This window comes from Pinus tabuliformis, chromosome 8 (genome assembly GCF_031772625.1).
Source record: "Pinus tabuliformis cultivar Carrire ecotype Pingquan chromosome 8, CPIR1, whole genome shotgun sequence".
Lineage (NCBI taxonomy): Eukaryota > Viridiplantae > Streptophyta > Pinopsida > Pinales > Pinaceae > Pinus > Pinus tabuliformis.
Window position 1 is genome coordinate 1,496,999,833 of NC_142294.1, and position 21,021 is coordinate 1,497,020,853.

Genomic DNA, 21,021 nt, shown 5'->3' on the forward strand with positions numbered 1-21,021 from the left:
ATTATTCAGCCAACGCATCTACCGGCGCTGGTACTTCATCGCCGCAACATTTTCTCATTACTTTACCTGACAGGAGCTGGGTGGATACGCGCACCCCTTTATCCCTGATATTGTTGATAGTGTACCCCCTCTTTTTCTTCTCTAGCTTATATTTTCTCTTCATGGCTTTTGCGAGAGCCAAATCACTGCTTTTTCCTGCTATCGTCATAGGGTCCATTCCCTTACAGGGAAGCCGAGAAATTTTGTGGATGAGATCCGCCATGATGGGAATAGGATCTTCCAGCCATAAGTACCCATAATGCACCAGGAAAAGCAGCTGCCTGATGACGAAAATGGCGATGGGCGCGCGGTTAAAGTGTGGTATGCACAACAGATGAAGCAACCTAGCCTTCTCCACACCACGCAACCATTTTCATGGTTGTAATGTGATCATTGGCCCCTCCTTATTCTGTTTCATTAGGCTCTCCATCTCTAAGTGTGGAAACTTCTCGCTATTTGCGAGATCCTGGTCTTCAAATTTTAGGGTGGGCACACGTCCTATGAGTAGATCCTCAAAGGTAATTCCATCAGGGAGGAGTGGGGTCTGGAGTGCACTCTCCATTGCACCCAGTTCCTTTTGTACCTTAGCTTTCCATTTTCGCAGAGGGACATACTCGGGTAATTTTGCTATAGAGTGCATTGGTTGGACGTCCACCTCCATGTCTTATTCTTCCTCTGCCTTGGCAATCAGTGCCTGTAAGTCCTACTCCTCTTCATCTATCTCAATGGTCACATCATTTCCCTTTTCCTCCACTGATAGCTTACCGAACTGTGGATTCCTCGAGGACATGTAGACTGGTCCCATTGCTTACTTATCTTTTTTCAGTCTCGGCGTCCGAGGTGATTTCAGGATTTCTAACTCAATCCCAGTATCTTTGGGAATATTGTGTACCATATGGGTCGGCACAGCCTCGCCGACAGTTGCTTCTTCAAAGCCCAAACCTCCCCTGGTATCCGTCATCTTGTCTGTAGTGTATGCAGTCTTTCGCAAACTTAGGGGCTCGAATATCGCTTGGCGCTCAACACTCTATGTTCTATTCAATTGCTTAAGTCTCAAGTGTACAATTGTTGTCTTGTGGCTGGCCCTTGGAGTTTTATAGTACCTTTTCAATTAAAATTCCACTGTTCCCCCCAATTCTAGGCCATCAATGCTTTCTTGGCGGCAGATTTTCTGAACAGTGACACCAACAGTCACTTCCTAGCCTACCCGCACGGCAGCGCAGCTCTCCATGCATAGGCACAAACCTTGTGACATGCTAACTCTGCGCGCACCTCTCTTATCATGCAGCTCTCCAACAGATTCTTTTATAGTCCCGCACTCCCTTTCAATTGCCTAGAGCGCTCAGACTATTATTCCTACGGCTAGTCAGCTGGTCGCACCACCCATGCAAGGCTCCATCTCACCTTCCAGTATAGTCCACGTAAAATCCTCAATTTCCCTTGTGATAGTCGGCACTGCGCACTCTACTGTATGCAGTGCGTTCCCCGGGTCACTGTGTATGGTGATATGTGGCCCTAACCATGACAGCAGACTAATCAATTCTTGGTGATAGTCTTCTAATTCATTGGTATGATCATTTGTACCATACCTTGCCATCCTTGGTTTATCGATGAGACATGCTTGCTTGATCTCGTTTTCCAGCCTCTTGACCTCTGCGTCCATCAAAATGCTTTTCTTCCTTAGTTGTACCCGGCCTTTTTCGAGTTCGCGAAGTCTAATGTTCCCTTGCCGAATGGCTTCTTGAAGCCTTAGGTATTATACCTCACGTAGCGGTGTGATTTATTCATTCTGGGCTTCGCGCACTGTCACACTTCCAGGTGCTATTACGTGTGGATTCATCATTGCATGTCCCTCAGACATTACGGTCCCTACCCTGTTCCTCAACCATTGAATTGTTTTCGTGGTCAGGGTTTTGCACATCATCCTATAGGCCCATCGAACCACTGGTACGTGCAGGTCCCAGTCAATACATTTCACCTGGTGAACCCTGTTCAACACTTCACACACCCTGTCGAAGGCTTCTCCGTGGATAGTTCTTGGCACGCTTCACCTTTCTTGCTATTGCATTTTGTTCCAATTCTCTATTCTAGGAGTGGTGTGCGCTTGTGTGGGTTGCATGTCATATGTCTGTACCCATCAAGAAAGGTGGGCACGCAAGTTGTTCTTTCCCTAGTAACTGGCTCTCATCCTTATCTAGGGTTTTCCAAATCATAGGTGCATCATTCTCTTGCATCCGTGCCAATCCTCAAAACTTCCCTGATGTGTACCCCACCATCTTGCTGGCATTGCGCGTAGTGCCCATTTCAGAGCATTTAACTGCTTCTGTTCTGGTACTGTGCTTTCAAATTTGTTCAGAAATTCATCCACCGCTATCAACTCATCATATATAGGTAGATCCCTTGCATATGTTGTTACGCAGCACAGTGATCTAACGATCATGTTGCAATTAAGCATTGTTACTTTGTGCAATCAATTCTGCCAGTGCTCTATTTCTTCGTCTAAATCCGAAGTGCAGGAGATTTCGCGCTCCCACGAAATCCTTCCATCTGCAGTTGGATTCACCCAATATTGTTCTCACGCACTAATCTTGTAGATGTAATCTAGATCGTCATCACTATCATCATCGTGCATCGGTTTAGTGTATCGCGCTCCTTTGGCTGGATCTAGCGATACTACTATGAGTAGTGACTTTTTCTCAAAAATAATTTTGCGCTTCTTCAAGTTTATGACTCTGTTCATATCAGTGGCCTAGTCTATTCCTAGTAGCGCAGGATATGGATTGTTGTCATCGACAATCTCTATTACTTCAAAATCCACCTACGCGCTCGCACCTTCAATATCCACCGTGACCACTTGCAATCTTCCCATGGCCAAGATCTTCTGCTAGTTTGCCATTCGCAACTGAATAGGAGACCATTGTAGCGCGGGTCTACCCATGCATTCCCATTTTAGTTTCGATAGTACATTCATATCCTATCCGAGGTCTAGGATTACTTGATTCATTTCATATTCGAAAATTTGCGTAGTCAACCTCATTTCCCTTCCTATGCGCAATGCATGCTTTCATAGTTTCTGGACCACATGTGGTTCTCCTAACCTCACGCACCTAGTGATAAGTTCCTCTAGTCCTTTTACTACCTTGTTGTCGCGTAGCAGTTTCATGCATGTCTCCAGAAAGGTAGTGAGCATTGAAGGATCCATCCCTGGTTCTAGTTGATCCTTACTACTTGAAGTGGAGGCCTCCGTGAAGCTCTTCTTAGCTTCCATGAATGTCTCCTTTGCGCATTCTAAATCAAATTCGGGATCCTTTGTAGGAGCCTTGCAAACCCACGCACTTTCTTCTGACTGCTTACCTTTATCATCACTAGTGGTCATACCGCTCCTGGGCATCATGTTTACATTTGGGTCTTCTTTGCGCGGTTCAGACCTCATCATGTGCAAATTCTGAGTTGGAGGGGGCTGGAGTATCCCTTTTTCGCACATCCTCACTATCAATGAAGGGTAGTGTTCTGCCTCATGATCAAACTTAGTATAATACAAACATGATGTCCTTGTCATGTTTGTACAATCGCGGGCATAGTGCCCTGGCCCTCCACAATTGTAACAAATTAGTTGTTTGCTACCTCTTCCTGGTCCCATTCCACCTCGACCTCATCCGCGCCCCTGAAATCCACTGTCTGCCATTCCTACATTTGGGTTAAGGGTTTGTGTTTCGGTATGCACCCTATAGTCAGGAGTCTGATCCATCATTAGTTCATAGCTTCTGCAGGTGCGTTCATCACGGCCTACCGACCTGTAGAAATTACAAAACAATTGTTGGGACATCTACGTATACTTCTGCAATAGATGACAATTATCTGTAGTGCGTTTTCCTCCTATCTAACAGATCGCACACCATAGTGCAGGCACCGTGTTGGGTCCTTCTTGCGCCTCAGGTGTTTGGTCAATTTAGTGAAATCTAAATTGCAACTTTTAAATGTCAACCCGGGGCTCGTAAGCTGATGAAGTGAGGTGTACTATCTGTACTTAGATAACCGTTTTCTAGTCTTTTGTCGTTTTTAGTTTTTTAGTTTGTTTTCAAATGTATCTTTCCTACTGTGATGTGATGGGAATGTAATAAAACAAGTGAAATGTGGATGATTATGGTGATCTCTAAATGATTTCTCAGAACTTAAAGAGTATTCTACAAGAAAGCTTGAACAACAATTGCAATAAAATCAACTCTTAAAGGAAAATAAAGACATCAAATAAAAGACTAATGACATCGGCCCAGTATCTCTGCTGCTGAATGAAAATGAAATCTATATTAAATCCAACTAAAAGTAAGAACAACTATCTCACACTATTTCAACTCTTCAACTTAATCTTCTCTATGAAAAGATACCATGAAATGTTAAGCAATGTGAAATCTAAATGAAACTACATAAAAGACTAGTCACAATACTTTAACTTTCTCTTAACCTTTTGCCTTCCAGCTGAATTTATCATGTAAGAAACAGTTATGAATAAGTCAAGTAATGTGAGTTCTAAAGCAAACTAAATCAAGCTATACTAATTGATATTTTGGCTCCCAATAAAGTTATTTGATTATGGAAAAGGAACCATCAATAGATGAACAACTTGATATCTAAGAGCAGAAAGTAAATGTGCAAGTTAAAGAAATGACAGTAAGGAAAATCAGAACTGCAAAATAATGAAGGTCGGCAACATAGACAAGATGATCACGCATGCCACTAGTTATGAAAAGAAAAGAAGGAAAACTGTCCCGGGCTTGCCTAAGAAACCTGCATAACACACTGATCAGTCATGAACATAAAAGTGCAGAAATGTAAATCAACAGAAATCAAAGTTTATGTACAGCTAATATACATGTTGAAAACGCAGCAATTAAAAGACATCTGTACAGCTAATATACATGAAACAAGAAAAGAAATGCAGGAAATTAAAAGTTACTGTACAGGACTTCAGCAAACAGGGGCCCTCTGCCTACTTCAGCCGGTTCAAGGAACAGTTATACGCTTAAATGCAAAACAGTCTTCTCATGTATTGACAGCAAATGTAAAGTACAGTGGGGAGTTCAAAATTACATACAAAATGATTACAACAACGATTAACTCTACAGCGTTCAAGGACGCTTTATTTATAAGGAGAAAAGCAAACTACTTTAACGAGATCTATGCTATTCAACCAGCTGTTTAAAAACACGTGAATCCTCTGCGTCCCCGGATCTAGGTAACTGTCATCGTGCTCATTCAATCTGGGGAATATGGCTGTTGGATTCGTGCTTCCAGATTGTCTCCATGGCTGAGGATGATGCCACCTAGCTTCACGTGCCAAAAATAGAGCAACGCAGAGCCGTGCCACCGCTAAACACTTATGTTGACCGGTATTTGCCTCCTCGTTGACTGCGGGCTTTTATGGCTGTTCTGGGTGATCTGGAGGGACACGTACCATGTCCTTGACCCTTGGAACTTGCCCATGTGGCTCATCTTCTCTGAGGACACCTGTAACATATCGTTTAATAAAACAACTGCGGAATCCGGTGCTGGCTGCAGAAACCTGGATCAGCTGCGGAAACCTGTGTTGGCTGCGGAAACGCAGCACACTGAACCAAAATTCTAAACCAAACAACAGTCACTTAGCATAGTTAGAAAATCATGTAAAAAGTCCTAAAATACAATGATTCAATCAACTTGGTGGATGAAATGAGTGGGAAAAGGAGGAAATGAATGGGAAAAGAAGGCTGAGAGGGTGTGTAAGGAGGTACAGGTTCAAGGCTCTACATACCCCCACTGTGAAGGTGTTGCATGTCCTCATGCAACCAAAACTTAGTTCTTTTCCTCAATCCATGTGCTCTGATGCTTCTGCAAGAACATCCAACCTTCTTCTCTTTCTCCTTGATGCCAAAATGGTCCTTGGTTTCTTGACTAGACACCTGAACTTCAAATTAATCAATGCCCTGCTCAGCTTCTTACACTTTTTCTTCAACTTTCTATTCTTCTTCTGCCACAGTCCTAAGTGAAGCATGGTATTGTCATGGACAATATTGTCCACCTTACTTTGCTCTTTTAATGCTTCATTTTCTTGTTTAATGTGCCTGTTTAAGACTTCTAGCTCAAACACTTCCTGTTTTAAAGACTGCACTTGTGCATCAAGTGGCAAGGTAGTGCTTGGTCCTGCAACTGATCGTTCCAAGGACTCTAAGTAGTTATATGCTTCTTGCTGGGTGGAGTCTACCTCAGGTGTTTGTCTCAGCCTGAACTCAAATTCTTGAAAAGGAGGACTGTTTTCTCTTTCCAACTGAAAAGGACTTTCCTCACGTGGAGGACTTGCCTCAATGTCTTGCTGAGCTGGACCTTTTTCAGGTGTTCCTTCACCTAAATCAATAAAGTGTGATTGTTTTTCTTGGGTCACTTTCTTTCCTTTGAGCCTACTGCTTCTCCTCACATGTGGACTAGTGCTCTCTTTCTGGGCACTCTGTTTTTCTTTTTGTTTCTTTGCTGAGGCAGCAGTTTGAAGATGTTCTAACCTTTCGACCAAAGTTTGAGATTCTTCTTCTACATATGGTTCAGGGGATGGATATGTCTCTTGAATAGTGACTTTACCTTTTTCCTTTTTCTGCTTCTTATTTCTAGCTCCCTTTTCTTCTTCCTCATGAACAGTTTCCTGAGTGTCTACTGTAGGAAGGTCTTGGGCTGTAACATTTCTTTCTCTCCTCCTACTTCTTTTTGGGATTTTTGGGGAACTGCTGGCAGAGGCTTCAGTCACTTCTTGGAAGTGATTTCTGATCAAAAACTTTTCCCAAGTATCGTTATTGTTTTTCAATTGATCCTCAATGAGAATTTTGATGAGCCCGTGATGGTAAAGGTGGGATTCAATATGGCCTACATGTTTCTGAACGGCAGAGCTCATTTTCTTTAGACTTGCTAGCAGAAAGTAAGGTAAATTAAGGGCATGGCCTTCCATAAAATTCATCATAATCCTTGCATGATACATATACATGGTGCCAAAACGACCTTCACATGTAATAAACTTTTGAACAAGTAATAACAGCGCAGACCATTCCTCTTTGATTACATGCACAGGAATTCCCTTAGTAAATATAGAAGTATCCATACCTATGTTTTTTAGCATGACTTTCCATCCTTGATCATCCAGGCCTCTGTTTTTAAACCATCTGTCTCGCTGTTGTGGTAAACTGGTTGCTGCTACTATTATGGCCTCTGTTATTGTGAATTTCAAGTCCCCTACCTCCACTACGTGTCCATTGAAGGACCGAGCAAAAGCTTTAGTGACTTCTTTATTATAACCTCTGAACTTTTGAATAAACTTCAGCCACTTTGCTTTCTTCAATGACTCCTTCATCTGTGGATACCCCTCCAGGTATTTTGGGCCCTCAGGTTCGGCTCTGAGTAACTTTCCCATTCTCGGCTTTCAACCCCGGATGAAAATTTTACTGTGTGTGGATGTTCAAAGGAAAAAAAAGCTGATTACGGGATTCGTAAGGTAAGTGGAGTGGCCGTAGTCGAAATGCAAAGTGTATGCAGTGACTGTAATCAGGGTTTAGAGCAAAGCTATGGAGGTTGCAGCAGAAATGGAGAGCAGAGAATGGTATGAGCACGAGGTAAACAACAGTCGCGGGTTTAGCATCAAATGCATGCGGGAGTGGAGTAAATGGGCAGTATAACGGTGGAGTCGTTTCGAATCGGTTGGCTTACGCCATGTCTCAACATTGGTTGCGGAAGTTATGGTGGAGGAGAGCCGTAGTACAGTAGGTCACTTCTTCTACGTACGGCCAATAAATGAAAGAGCAGCCCCATTTCGAGTTTGAATTAATAGTGATTATGGAACCATTAGAAAGGAATGAGGTGGATGGATTATCATCGTGGAAGAGGAGTGATATGGATCTTGTCGTATCAAATCATTGTATTTAGTGGAATTTCCATGATCTAATAACTATGCATACAATGACATTAAATTGTTATTTGGTATAGATTTTGATCATACCTTTGGAAGTTTGCCATTTGTTGATTAAGGCTTCTGACCCATTATTGCTTTTTGATCTTGCAGGTGCCTCATATCTTTGCTGCCTTTGGTGATGATGATGCTAACCTTTGACTGTGATTTTCTTTTGAAAACAGAGTGCTGCTGTAGAGACAGAGTGATGATGGCTGCGGAATCATTTTGAGCTGTGCAAACTTGTGCTAGATGTGGAAACGGTTCCCAGATACGGAAACTGAGACAACACCCTTTTAACTACACAAATTTAGTTAGAAAAAGAACTAACTGAATGAAATAGTCCTGAGAATGACTTTTATTGATGGAATGGAATGAAATGGAAATGAAGTGAAGTGAAGTGGTATGGAGATGAAGATGAGATGGAGGTGAAGATGGAAATGATAAGTGAGGTGGAGTGAGGATGGAAAGGAAGAGATATTTTTTTTTTGGAAAATATAGAGTGTCAGGTGTCCCTGATTTTCACTCTACATTTTCTGTATAAGACTGCCAATCTATGATTGGTTTTCAGGCTTATACAAAAGATTTTTTTTAGTTTTTTTCCTTTTTTTTTTTCAACTGAAAGAAACAAAGATTAGGCTGATGGAGGAGAAGAATTCTTCTCCACCAGCCTCATTGCAAAATTTTCTTGAAACATTTTGACAAAGTCCTCTTTTGAGAGTGGATTATGATAAATTTTCAATCGGTGGCCATTCACAATGAGAGGAGTTTGAAACTCATCAATAGTCTTGACTCGAACTGCTCCATTGCTAAAGACTTCATCAATCTCATATGGTCCAAGCCAATGAGTCTGAAATTTTCCTTTGAAGTCTTTAAACTTGGAATCAAACAGTAACGCCCAATCTCCCTTTTGAAACTTTTTCTCTTTGATATATCTGTCATGCCACTTAGTTCTTTGGTGCTGAACTAGATCAGTCCTTAAAATTGCATCTTGTCTTATTTCATCTAGCTCATTCAGCTGCTCCATTCTGTGCTTTTGGGCTTCTGATAGATTCATCCCCAACTGAACTGCCATCTTGAAGGTCTTGACTTGAAACTCAATGGGGAGCAAGACTTCTTTCCCATAAACAAGTTCATAGGGAGAATGTCCTGTTGTGTTCCTCCATGTAGTTCTATAGGCCCATAAGGCTTCAGGAATCCTTTCTACCCAATCTCTTCTGTGGAGATGAACAGTTTTGGTGATGATGCTCTCAAGAACTTTGTTTGTGGATTCCACTTGACCATTTGCTTGCGGATGGTATGGAGTAGATTTTTTGTGCTTGATTTTGTATTCCTTCATCAGCTTCTCCATCAAGTTAGATGTAAATTGACTTCCCTGATCTGTTACAATTTCTCTTGGGACACCAAAACAAGTAAAAATATCCTCAAAAAGAAATTGAACAACTGAATTTTCAGTGGAAGAAGGCAATGCCTTAGCTTCTACCCATTTAGTAACATAATCAGTGCAAACCAATATATACTTCTTTTGTCTAGATGGTGGATTAATAGGTCCAATGAAATCTAAAGCCCATTTTTCAAAGGGTTCGATGAGTACCTGTGGCTGTAATGGCATTTCATTTGAAAGAGTTAGTCTCCCAATTCTTTGGCAGCTGTCACACCTTCTAACATATTGTTTTGCATCTTTGAAGAGAGAAGGCCAATAATATCCTAAAGAAAAGATTTTATAGGCCATCCTTTTGTCAGCAAAGTGTCCACCGCGCGGTTCATCATGACATGCCTTAAGGATGTCAGGCATTTCATCTTCCCGAACACATCTTCTGATCACACAATCTAGCCCTGTTTTGAACAATTCATTAGAAATCCATGAATACTTTGAACTCTCCTAAATGATTTTCCTTTTCTCATTAGGAAATAAGTGTGGAGGTAGCTTCCCTGTAACCAAATAGTTAGCAATATCTGCATACCAAGGAGTTTTAGTAGTTACTGCAAACAAATATTCATCTGGAAACTTATCCTCCACAGGAGAATCTTCGTTACTATTTTGGATTCTAGACAAGAAATCAGCTACTGTATTTTGTTTTCCTGGTCTATCTAACACAGTAATATTGAATTCTTGTAAAAGTAAAAGCCATCTTGTAACTCTGCCATTAGTAACAGGTTTTTTCATGAGATATCTAATTGCAGAATGATCAGTATGGACAAAAGTTTCATAGCCAGTTATGTAATGTCTAAACTTGTTAATTGCATGCACAACAGCTAAGAACTCTTTTTCAGTCACAGTATAATTTAACTCAGTAGGAGTCAAATTTTTACTGGTGTAGTAAATGGCATAAGGAACTAAATCCTTTTGACCCAACACAGCTCCTAGAGCTGTATCTGAAGCATCTGTAGAAATATGGAAAGGAAGTTTCCAATTTGGCCCTCTCAAAATGGGTGCTTCAGATATTCTTGTTTTTAAAGTTTCAAATGCAGATTGACAGTCAGGATCCCAATTGAATTCATAGTCTTTTGTAAGTAATTTGAAGAGCGGAGATGCTATCTTGGTGAAGTTTTCAATAAATCTTCTATAATATCCAGTAAATCCAAGAAAACTTCTAACATCTTTTTGACAATTTGGAATAGGTAACTTGGAGATGACTTCAACTTTTGATCTATCAACTTTAATTCCATCTCCTGAAATATGATGTCCTAAAACAATCCCTTCAGTAAACATCATAAAACATTTTTCATGACTTAATGAAAGATTTGTTTCTTTACATCTTATAAGGACTTTTTCCAAATTTTCTAATGCCTCTTCAAATGAATTACCATAAACTGTAAAATCATCCATATAGACCTCTACGCAATCATGAATTAGATCAGAAAAGATTCCTAGTACTACCCTTTGGAATGTTGCGGGTGCATTACATAATCCAAAAGGAAGTACTCGGTAAGCAAAAGTTCCCCATGGACAGGTAAATGTGGCCTTGTCCTAATCTTCAGGTGCTACCTGAATTTGATTGTAACCACTAAAACCATCCAAAAATAAGAAATACTTTTTGCCTGCTAAAGTATCTAATACTTGATCAATAAAGGGTAAAGGAAAGTGATCCTTCAAAGTTGCCTTGTTCAATTCCCTGTAATCAATGCAAACCCTCCATTTACCATTCTTTTTAGGTACTATAACCAAAGGGGAAACCCACCGGCTATCTGAAATGGGGTAAATGAAGTTTACATTAAGTAACTTTTGGAGCTCTTCCTTCACTATCTCCCTAAGGTTTGGATTCATCCTTCTTTGAGATTGTCTGATTGGTCTACTGTTTTCCTCAATGTAGATGTGATGAATGCAAGTCTTAGGGTCAATACCTTTCATATCAGTATACTCCCATGCAAATGCAGTAGAATGTTTTTGTAAGATTTTGGTTAGCTCTTCCTGTTGTGATTTTTCCAAGTTTTTGTTGATATTCAATGTTTTTCCTGGAAAAATCTCAATGGCAGAACTACCAAACTCTTCCATAGAGAAAAGAGACATTTGTCTAGATGATAGACACTCAATGTCAGAATCCAAATGAAATTGTGTGTGGTCATATTCTGAAGATGGTTCAAAGTTTTCTAATGTGTTCAGAATTTGACTATCTTCACTAATCTCAGAAATGGTAAAGACAGGTTGTATAGTATCTTCATCATCAACCCACTCATTATCTCCTATTTCTGTAATTGCTTTTGCTGGAGGATACAGATTGAACTTCTTTGTCGAATTACCATCAGAAATATACATATCCCCAGACCTACAACTTATGAAAGCATCAGCTGTGGCTAGCCAAGGTCTTCCTAAAATAAGAGGATGTCCTCCTAGATTACTCTTGGGAGTTAAAATCATGAAATCCACTGGATATTCTCAAGAGTCTAGGGAGACTGGAATGTCTTCTAATACACCATATAGTTTAATAATTGATCGATCTGCCAATTGCAATAAAGTAGGTGTAAAAAGAAGATTAGGAAGTTTTAGTTGTTCCATAGTCTGTCTACTCATGATGTTGATAGCAACCCCTAAATCAATCAAAGTATTTGGTATTTCTACCCCATTGATATGTGTTTTGACAATTGGACTACCGGGGTCTACATATTTCTGCATAGTAATTTTTCCCATCATGATATCAGCAATTTTCCCTACCAGGTGGATCCTTCTGGTATCTCTTGGTTTCCTTCCTGGTCTTTTAAGACTCAACTCCTTTATTGTTTTTGCTAGAATAGGAATCTCTTTAATGGCTTGTAACAAGGGAATATTGATACAGACATTCTTCAATTCATCTAGAAAATTATAGTCAGGCAACCAAATTTGTTTTTCCACTACTTTGTCAATTTGTAATCTTTCAGGAAAAGGAGGTGTGGATAAAGATGCAGGTTGCTCAACTATGGGAGTTGTGGGGGTTAATTCTTTTTCTTTTTCTTTTTGAGTATTTGGGTTTTGAAGAGATGCTTCAAAACCCTTATTAGCTTCAAGAAACTCTTCCTCAAAAATGCTTTGCTTTTGAGCATTTATAGAAGGTTTATCTAGGATTCTACCTGATATGAGTTGTACTTCATTGAGAGGAACAATCATATAGGTAGGAAATTGTTGACCTTCCGTCATGTAAGCATTTTGAGGGTTTTTATTATTGGGTTTGGCAATGGCTGAGAAGGAAGTTTATTTGACTTCTGTTGGAATGGAAGCAAGAGTTGAGAATTTGGATTCTGTTGAGAAGGTTGTTGTTGTTGTGGAAATGGCAATGATAGTTGTGGATTTTGATTTGGAAGTTGTGGAGCTTGTTGGTTTTGAAAAGATGGAGGATATTGGTAAAATTGAGCAAATCTCCCATAAGGATTTTGCATACCTTGTGCCCATGATTGAAAAGGATTTTGAGGTTGGGACCAAGGTTTTTGCCAAGGATTCCAATTTGGTGGGGGTTGAAAATTCATAGAGTTGCTAAACCCTTGATTTTGTTACCCCTGCCAAGGTCTCCTTGCAACAAAACAGAGAGATTCGTTTGTATTTGGATCTTCTTGAAAGACAGCTTTGAGCCCAGGAATTGAAGGACAATCCTTGGTCTCATGATTCTCTGAACAAATTACACATGTTTCTACAACTTTTGCATCCAAGGGACATTCCCTTAGAGCATGTTTCTTCCTACACTTTGGGCAAAAGATGGCCAAAGCCTCAGCTTCTTCTTTCTGCTTATTGTGAATCTTAAGGGTGTCTAGTTGCTCACTAAGACTCCCTAAGATATCAGTTTTGAATTCATCAAGCATGTTGCCAATCTCAACCCTACTTACCGATCCAGTTGCAGATTTATTTTCTCTAATGAGAGAAGGATCTCTAGGCCCTTTTTGAGTTTTAGATTCCCGCCTTGAGAGATGGACACATAGCTCTGCTATATCATTGAGTGAAAGTTGAGATATATCTCCCTTCCCCATCATGTTCAAAATATCTATCCATTCATCTCTAATGGCTTTTAATAGAAGGGCTTTCAAGGTCTCCTCATCTAAGTTACTCATTTTCGCTCTTTTCAGGTTGCATTGAAATCTTTCAAGTAACTCCTCCAAGTTTTCATCTTCTTTTTGCACCATTTTGAATACCTCATCCTTGTGATTGGTGGGCATATAATAGTCCAGGTACCTATCCAAAAATGCTTGTTTCATATCATTCCAAGACCTAATGGATTGAGTGAGTAATCCCATGAACCATTTCAAGGCTGCTCCTTTCAATGTTGAAGGAAACAATTTGAGTTTTTGAGAGTCTTCCAAATAATCATAAGTTCGACACACGACTTCAAACTCAAATAGAAATGTTTCAGGGTCCTCATTCCTTAACCCATGGAAGTTTGGGAGGACAGATGGTGAGATGTTTTTCATTGTGGCTCGGGAGTCCTCATCAACTATAGGAAATCCAAATGAGTTATCTCCATCCCTATTTCCCCCAATGTTACCTCTACCTCCTCCATTGTTTCCTCCTCCTCCTCCTCTACCTCTACCTCTACCAAATCCAGTTGCTCCTTCCTCTGTCATGGTAGTTTCCCTAGAGACTTCAGAGTCTTCTGGTTCTTCCACTAAGGGTGTATGAGAAGGAATTTCTCCTTCTTCTTCTTCAGATGATTCTACTTCTTCTATTACAATTTGTCTCTTTGTAGAAGGAAGGAAAGGGTCTCTTTCTAGTTCAGATTCGATGGAAGGTGTGGGAGAGTCGACCCCTGCCTCTTGAATTCCAGGAATCCTAGGGCTAGGAGTGTAAGTTGGAGATGATGGAGGTGTCTCTTGTCTATTCCTTGAAGTAGATGGACTTGTAAAAATCGAACTCTTGGCTCTAGCTAAAAACCTTCCCCTAGAATCTCTTGCTCTATGCATGTCATTTTTTATTTTTCTTCAAGTTGAGGTAATAATTCTCTTTCTGATCTTCCAGGTCACTCTAGGTGCAAGAAGAGAGCATACTCAAGAAACTATTAAACCAATAACTTTCTCTTTTCTGATCCTCTAGATCACATTAAGTGCAAGAGGAGAGCATACTTTGAAAGGTTATCAATTTTCCTTCCTTGAAATTTTCTTGTTTTTTTTTTAGAAATTGGCTACCTAATTTCACTTCCCCGGCAATGGCGCCAAAATGTTTGGTCAATTTAGTGAAGTCTAAATTGAAACTTTTAAATGTCAACCCGGGGCTCGTAAGCTGATGAAGTGAGGTGTACTATCTGTACTTAGATAACCCTTTTCTAGTCTTTTGTCGTTTTTAGTTTTTTAGTTTGTTTTCAAATGTATCTTTCCTACTGTGATGTGATGGGAATGTAATAAAACAAGTGAAATGTGGATGATTGTGGTGATCTCTAAATGATTTCTCATAACTTAAAAAGTATTCTACAAGAAAGTTTGAACAACAATTGCAATAAAATCAACTCTTAAAGGAAAATAAACACATCAAATAAAAGACTAATGACATCGGCCCAGTATCTCTGCTGCTGAATGAAAATGAAATCTATATTAAATCCAACTAAAAGTAAGAACAACTATCTCACACTATTTCAACTCTTAAACTTAATCTTCTCTATGAAAAGATACCATGAAATGTTAAGCAATGTGAAATCTAAATGAAACTACATAAAAGACTAATCACAATACTTTAACTTTCTCTTAACCTTTTGCCTTCCAGCTGAATTTATCATGCAAGAAACAGTTATGAATAAGTCAAGTAATGTGAGTTCTAAAGCAAACTAAATCAAGCTATACTAATTGATATTTTGGCTCTCAATAAAGTTATTTGATTATGGAAAAGGAACCATCAATAGATGATCAACTTGATATCTACGAGCAGAAAGTAAATGTGCAAGTTAAAGAAATGACAGTAAGGAAAATCAAAACTGAAAAATAATGAAGGTCAGCAACATAGACAAGATGATCACGCATGCCACTAGTTATGAAAAGAAAAGAAGGAAAACTGTCTCGGGCTTGCCTAAGAAACCTGCATAACATACTGATCTGTCATGAACATAAAAGTGCAGAAATGTAAATCAACAGAAATCAAAGTTTATGTACAGCTAATATACATGTTGAAAACGCAGCAATTAAAAGACATCTGTACAACTAATATACATGAAACAAGAAAAGAAATGCAGGAAATTAAAAGTTATTGTACAGGACTTCAGCAAACAGGGGCCCTCTACCTACTTTAGCCGGTTCAAGGAACAGTTATACGCTTAAATGCAAAACAGTCTTCTCATGTATTGACAGCAAATGTAAAGTACAGTGGGGAGTTCAAAATTACATACAAAATGATTACAACAACGATTAACTCTACAGTGTTCAAGGACGCTTTATTTATAAGGAGAAAAGCAAACTACTTTAACGAGATCTATGCTATTCAACCAGCTGTTTAAAAACACGTGAATCCTTTGCGTCCCCGGATCTAGGTAACTGTCATCGTGCTCATTCAATCTGGGGAATATGGCTGTTGGATTCGTGCTTCTAGATTGTCTCTGTGGCTGAGGATGATGCCACCTAGCTTCACGTGCCCAAAAACAAAGCAACGCAGAGCCGTGCGACCGCTGAACACTTCTTTTGACCGGTATTTTCCTCCTCGTTGACTGCGGGCTTTTATGGCTATTCTGGGTGATCTGGAGGGACACGTACCATGTCCCTGACCCCTGGAACTTGCCCATGTGGCTCATCTTCTCTGAGGACACCTGTAACATATCGTTTAATAAAACAGCTGCGGAATCCGGTGCTAGCTGCAGAAACCTGGATCAGCTACAGGAACCTGTGTTGGCTGCGGAAACGCAGCACACTGAACCAAAATTCTAAACCAAACAACAGTCACTTAGCATAGTTAGAAAATCATGTAAAAAGTCCTAAAATACAATGATTCAATCAACTTAGTGGATGAAATGAGTGGGAAAAGGAGGAAATGAATGGGAAAAGAAGGCTGAGAGGGTGTGTAAGGAGGTACAGGTTCAAGGCTCTACATCAGGTCTTAACGGCATCGGCCCTCCTCCCACCAAGTAATTCGCAAACACTAGACAATGGTCTTTGTCATTCCCTTGGCCTTTGCATTTTATGCACCATACCTCCTCGCGTGCCTCTGGCTGAGGTGTTCTGTCATGTTTCAAACTTTGCATCTCCAGACACAAATTTTGCAGTTGCGTGTGGATTTGTTGGACTCCCAGACCAGGGTCTTGTATAGGGGTCTCATGCAATCACATAGCTATCTCCAAAGCTTCAGCCTGGGTGGAAAGTTTTTGCTGTGACAACGCCATCCTTAGATGCGGTGTTAGTGACGCTACAAACCATGCACGATGTTGTCCATCCATCAAAGTCATATTGGCTTCGCGAATCATACCCTTCAGTCTTTGTTCCAGATCCCAAGGGGTCTCACCTAGGAGCATCGCGATCTCCTTAAACCTGATAATTGGTTGTGTCTCCAGCTTTGGCCTGCTGAATTCCCTATTCAGCACGATCTATATTTCTGCGATTACAACGTTTGGATGATCATTAGAATGCTTGATGTACCATGTTATTGCGCGATCTTGCAGCACGCTAACCAGTGTAGCCTTTTTGATATTGTCATCCACGACTCCTTGTGCTTCCCATACTACCCTTACTACGAACCAGAATTGGTCTGAATCTTCATTCCCTACTCCTCTAAATACCGGTAGTTTGATCACACTCGCCATACTGAACTGTGGTGGTGGCAGAGGTGGGGTGGGTGGAGATGGAGGTGAGGGGGGTGAGATGGGTGGTGGTGTAGGTGGAGGTGGTAAGCGCGGAATTCACTGCCTTATCAAACTGACTGCGCTTCTCAGAGAAACTTTCGCGAGCTCTTCCTCACTTTCCTGCAAGGGTGAAATTAAGGGACTGGTTTCTAATTCTTCATTACCTCCTCTTCTCTAGATCTTCCCACTTCACGTAGTCACAAACATTAATTTATTCACATAACCTACTTTTCACACAATAGCATCTTAATCGAAGTGTTCAAAGATTTAATATACTTACCTCGCGGTCTTTTGAGGAAGCATCGCTCTACCTCACTGTAGCTGACAGTCATATCTACCGTGAACTCAGTGATAAATCCTCCTATAATTCAGTCGAGCCAATGGTCTATAGCTCGTGCGATCTTATCTCCTGATGCTTCTAGTCTGCGCACTAATTCTGGAGTCCACATGATTGGTTTGTCAAGCCTACAGCTTCCTTGACTTTCTGCTAGCTTCGCAATCCACTCATATAGATCAGAAGGAAAGGATGCAAAAAAAAATTCGTGGATTTCCGTATATAAGTAACGCTCTAACCATTGTTCCTTAGATACTCTCGGATTCTTTTTTTCCTATGCCGCGAACTCGTGAATCTTCTTGTCCAACCACTCTTCAATTTCTTTCTTCGTTGGATTCCAGTGACATGACATCGGACATCCCTTATGCAGATTCCAGTCCTGGCAATGGAACCATTTGTTGCCTTGTATGGGCCTGACCCATGTTAAGAGATGATTTAGCTAAACAAATCCCTTTACTACTAGCTCTTTTGGCAACAATTTGCGAACCGCAGACTGAAGACTCACTCGAAGTAGTATGGGAGGGTGCTAGAACTAGGTTTTTGTACCCTAGATATGTCTGAGGGTTTTTAGTGGCCCGCAGATTAATCTTGCGCGTGCGTTGCTATGCGCACCTATCAGTACCTCGCAGCCTGCAATGCTGCCTTCGCGCAGTCTTGTTCGAGGTGTGATCCGTGTTATTACCCAAGTCCTTATAATTAACCCGATATTACTCGATTAATTAACTTATCTGTGTGAGCCCAATTATACTTAACATTGTTCAGTATTATAAGCGTGCGCGATAAACAAAACAGTATAAATGCATGGAAAATAATACAACAACAGATACACATTATTTGGAATCAAACTTCTCTTTATTATTCCTCTTCTGGGGTTACGGAAACAACTTCGTCCTACGCACTCAGCTGTAGGGGTCCGCGCACTCAGCTGTAGACCTAGGCCTCTACGCACTCAGTTGTAGAGCCTCCTCCTACTACTACGACCCAAGACACTTAAACTTCTTCTCTATCCGCTACTAGATCATTTACATTTATCCATTTCCCATTTTTCTTCCTCCTCTTTACAACTTAGAGCCTCACTCTATTTATACAATCCCATGGTGCGTAGACCATGGGTAGGCCGACATAACATAACATTACCTTACAAAACATAGGGCTAACAACCCTATGACTCAACATACATTTCGCGCTTCGTGCCCACAATTTGCGAAGTCTTACAACATCTTTGACCAAAACTTGGGCTTTGAGCCCCAAAACATATTGTGGGGGAATTTCATGCCCAACATCAATCCCTTTTGGATAAAACACAAGTTGTTGAAAATAAGAATCTGAGTGTTGGTTACTTAGTTCAAGGTTTCCAAAAGTAGGCATCTCTAACTAAGGTCTTTGAAGGAGAAAAGGGTGATGGAACAAAAAGATGTATACTCTTTAATAGTTGTAAGGTTATGCCTTTTTATAGATTTGTGTATGAATAAATGATGAAGGCTTTTCATTATAATGATTATCACTCTTATCTTGAAGGGACTTGCCATCTATACATATTGTTAATAATTTTTATATTGAGAAAACACTTGTTGTGGCCTTGGATGTAATAGTGACAACAACATTAGTATAACAAATCAAAATTCTCTTGTAGGTAAATGTATAATTAAAAGAATCCAAAGAGGGTGGGGGGGAGGATGGTTGAACCCATGTTGGACACCTATATAATTATAAGGCCTCATTAATGAGAGATCCATGAACCAATTATGTGGAATACATGAGGTTTTGTTGTACCTATGAAGGAAATAAGCAGTTGTTGGTTGTATGTATCAATCATTGTATCCATATAATCTAGGTGAGTAAACAGTTAGTTGTAGGAGTACAAAGTAACCGCTACCGGCAGTTGATCTCATGAAAGGAATAAAAAGTTGTGCCCCTATGGAAGTAAATATAACTGGAACATTATTAGCAAACTAGAATAGAAACACTCTAAGTTATCACATTTGCACCAACATAACTATAGAATTAGGAGAGCAAAAGCACTAGAAGAAAGAAAAGAAAAAATTACTTGAGGGAGGTGGTTCCCTAGAGATTCCCAAGCATGTGCATAGAAGTCATGCTCATCATTGAAACAAGGACAAGCAAAGATAGAAGTACAAAGTTAATATATTATTAAAAAAAAGAGACTGCTAGTAAAATAATGCTATAAATAAAATTTCTAATAGCAATTGTGAAAGTGGACTATGTAGATAAATAACCAACAAATCCAGTAAATGACAAGTAATGCTTGGAATAGTGCATGCATGTGGCACTTAAGAGGGTATAACAAGTCGTGATAAATTATAGAGAGGGGATCAACATTGTCGAGGCTTAGAGAAAGGATGATGTCTACAATTTGAAATGATTTGCATGCATCAAAAGTTAAACTGTACAAAAAACCTCGCACAGAAAAAATTGAAAATTGAACATATCTTATAAATGTTTTATATGGGAGTATGTATCTAACAATCTGTATTTTATTTTTAAAAGTTCCTGAAGAACCATAGAGGTATTGTATTGCTAGCTAGGAAAGCATTATGAGCCCTAAAGTAGATATTGATAGATGTATTGTATGCCAAATAATTATGAATTACAAGAATTCTTAATTTCATGAATGGGAGCCTGGTCAAAAGCTCTAGTGCACCATAAAAACTAAAAAGGTTTAAGAATCTTTTCTATGGATACCAAGGATTGAGAGTATAAATACCAAAAAAAAGTATGCAAGATGCTCTATAGAAATGTAAATACTTGTGGAAAAGTGCTGAGAAGAGGGAGGATAACTCTATATTATGTAAGGTAAAATACAATACAAACACAGGACGAACCCAATGTTAACATGTGTTACGAATGAATTGAATATATATAGAACATCTACATCAATGGAAAAAACATAATAGAAAGATAATTCAAGTATGAGCACGCTATATGTGGTGACTTGTGACTGTGAGTTTTCATGGCTATCATGAATGGGTTTGGTTTTCAGTACTGATATGACAATGGAAGAATTGATCACATGCTTCCTTAAAAAAGAGAGAAAAAAAAATTCTGAAAATTTCAAAATAAATCTTTTGTGATCTCCTTGATTGAGGAATGTGGCCTATTGGTAGTCTATAACTTTAGTTCCGCCTATCAAAATAACCGAAAGAATGATGGCACAAGCATGACCAACGACATTTTTAAGGAAAAGAAGTGTGTGGAAACAAACAATTGTGTGATACAAAAATAATTCCAGCTTACTAAAAAAATACCTATCAAAACCCGCAAAGTGTTGATAAGTCGAGATAGAATAGTATAATAATTTCTTGAGATAACAAAACAAAATAAAAAATTTGAGACGCCTCAATTAAAAGTGGGGATGATAATAGTATTTTGAATGTGTCGAAGACAAAGAAATGCAAAAGCACGTAGAAATAATGAAGAAAAAATTCATATGATGATAGCTTTATGCAATCATAGATACTTGT

The 21,021-nt window shown here is 39.6% G+C and overlaps 1 protein-coding gene across 1 annotated transcript in view; it reads left to right on the forward strand.

Moving 5' to 3' along the window:
- Window positions 1-332: 332 nt before the first annotated feature.
- The window catches only part of LOC149241497 (calcium-transporting ATPase 8, plasma membrane-type-like), a 163,298-nt gene continuing 142,609 nt past the window's right edge, over window positions 333-21,021 (forward strand). The window contains exon 1 of the mRNA XM_089370565.1: window positions 333-360. Coding sequence (XP_089226691.1) covers window positions 333-360 — 28 coding nt within the window. The remainder of the gene's footprint in view (window positions 361-21,021) is intronic.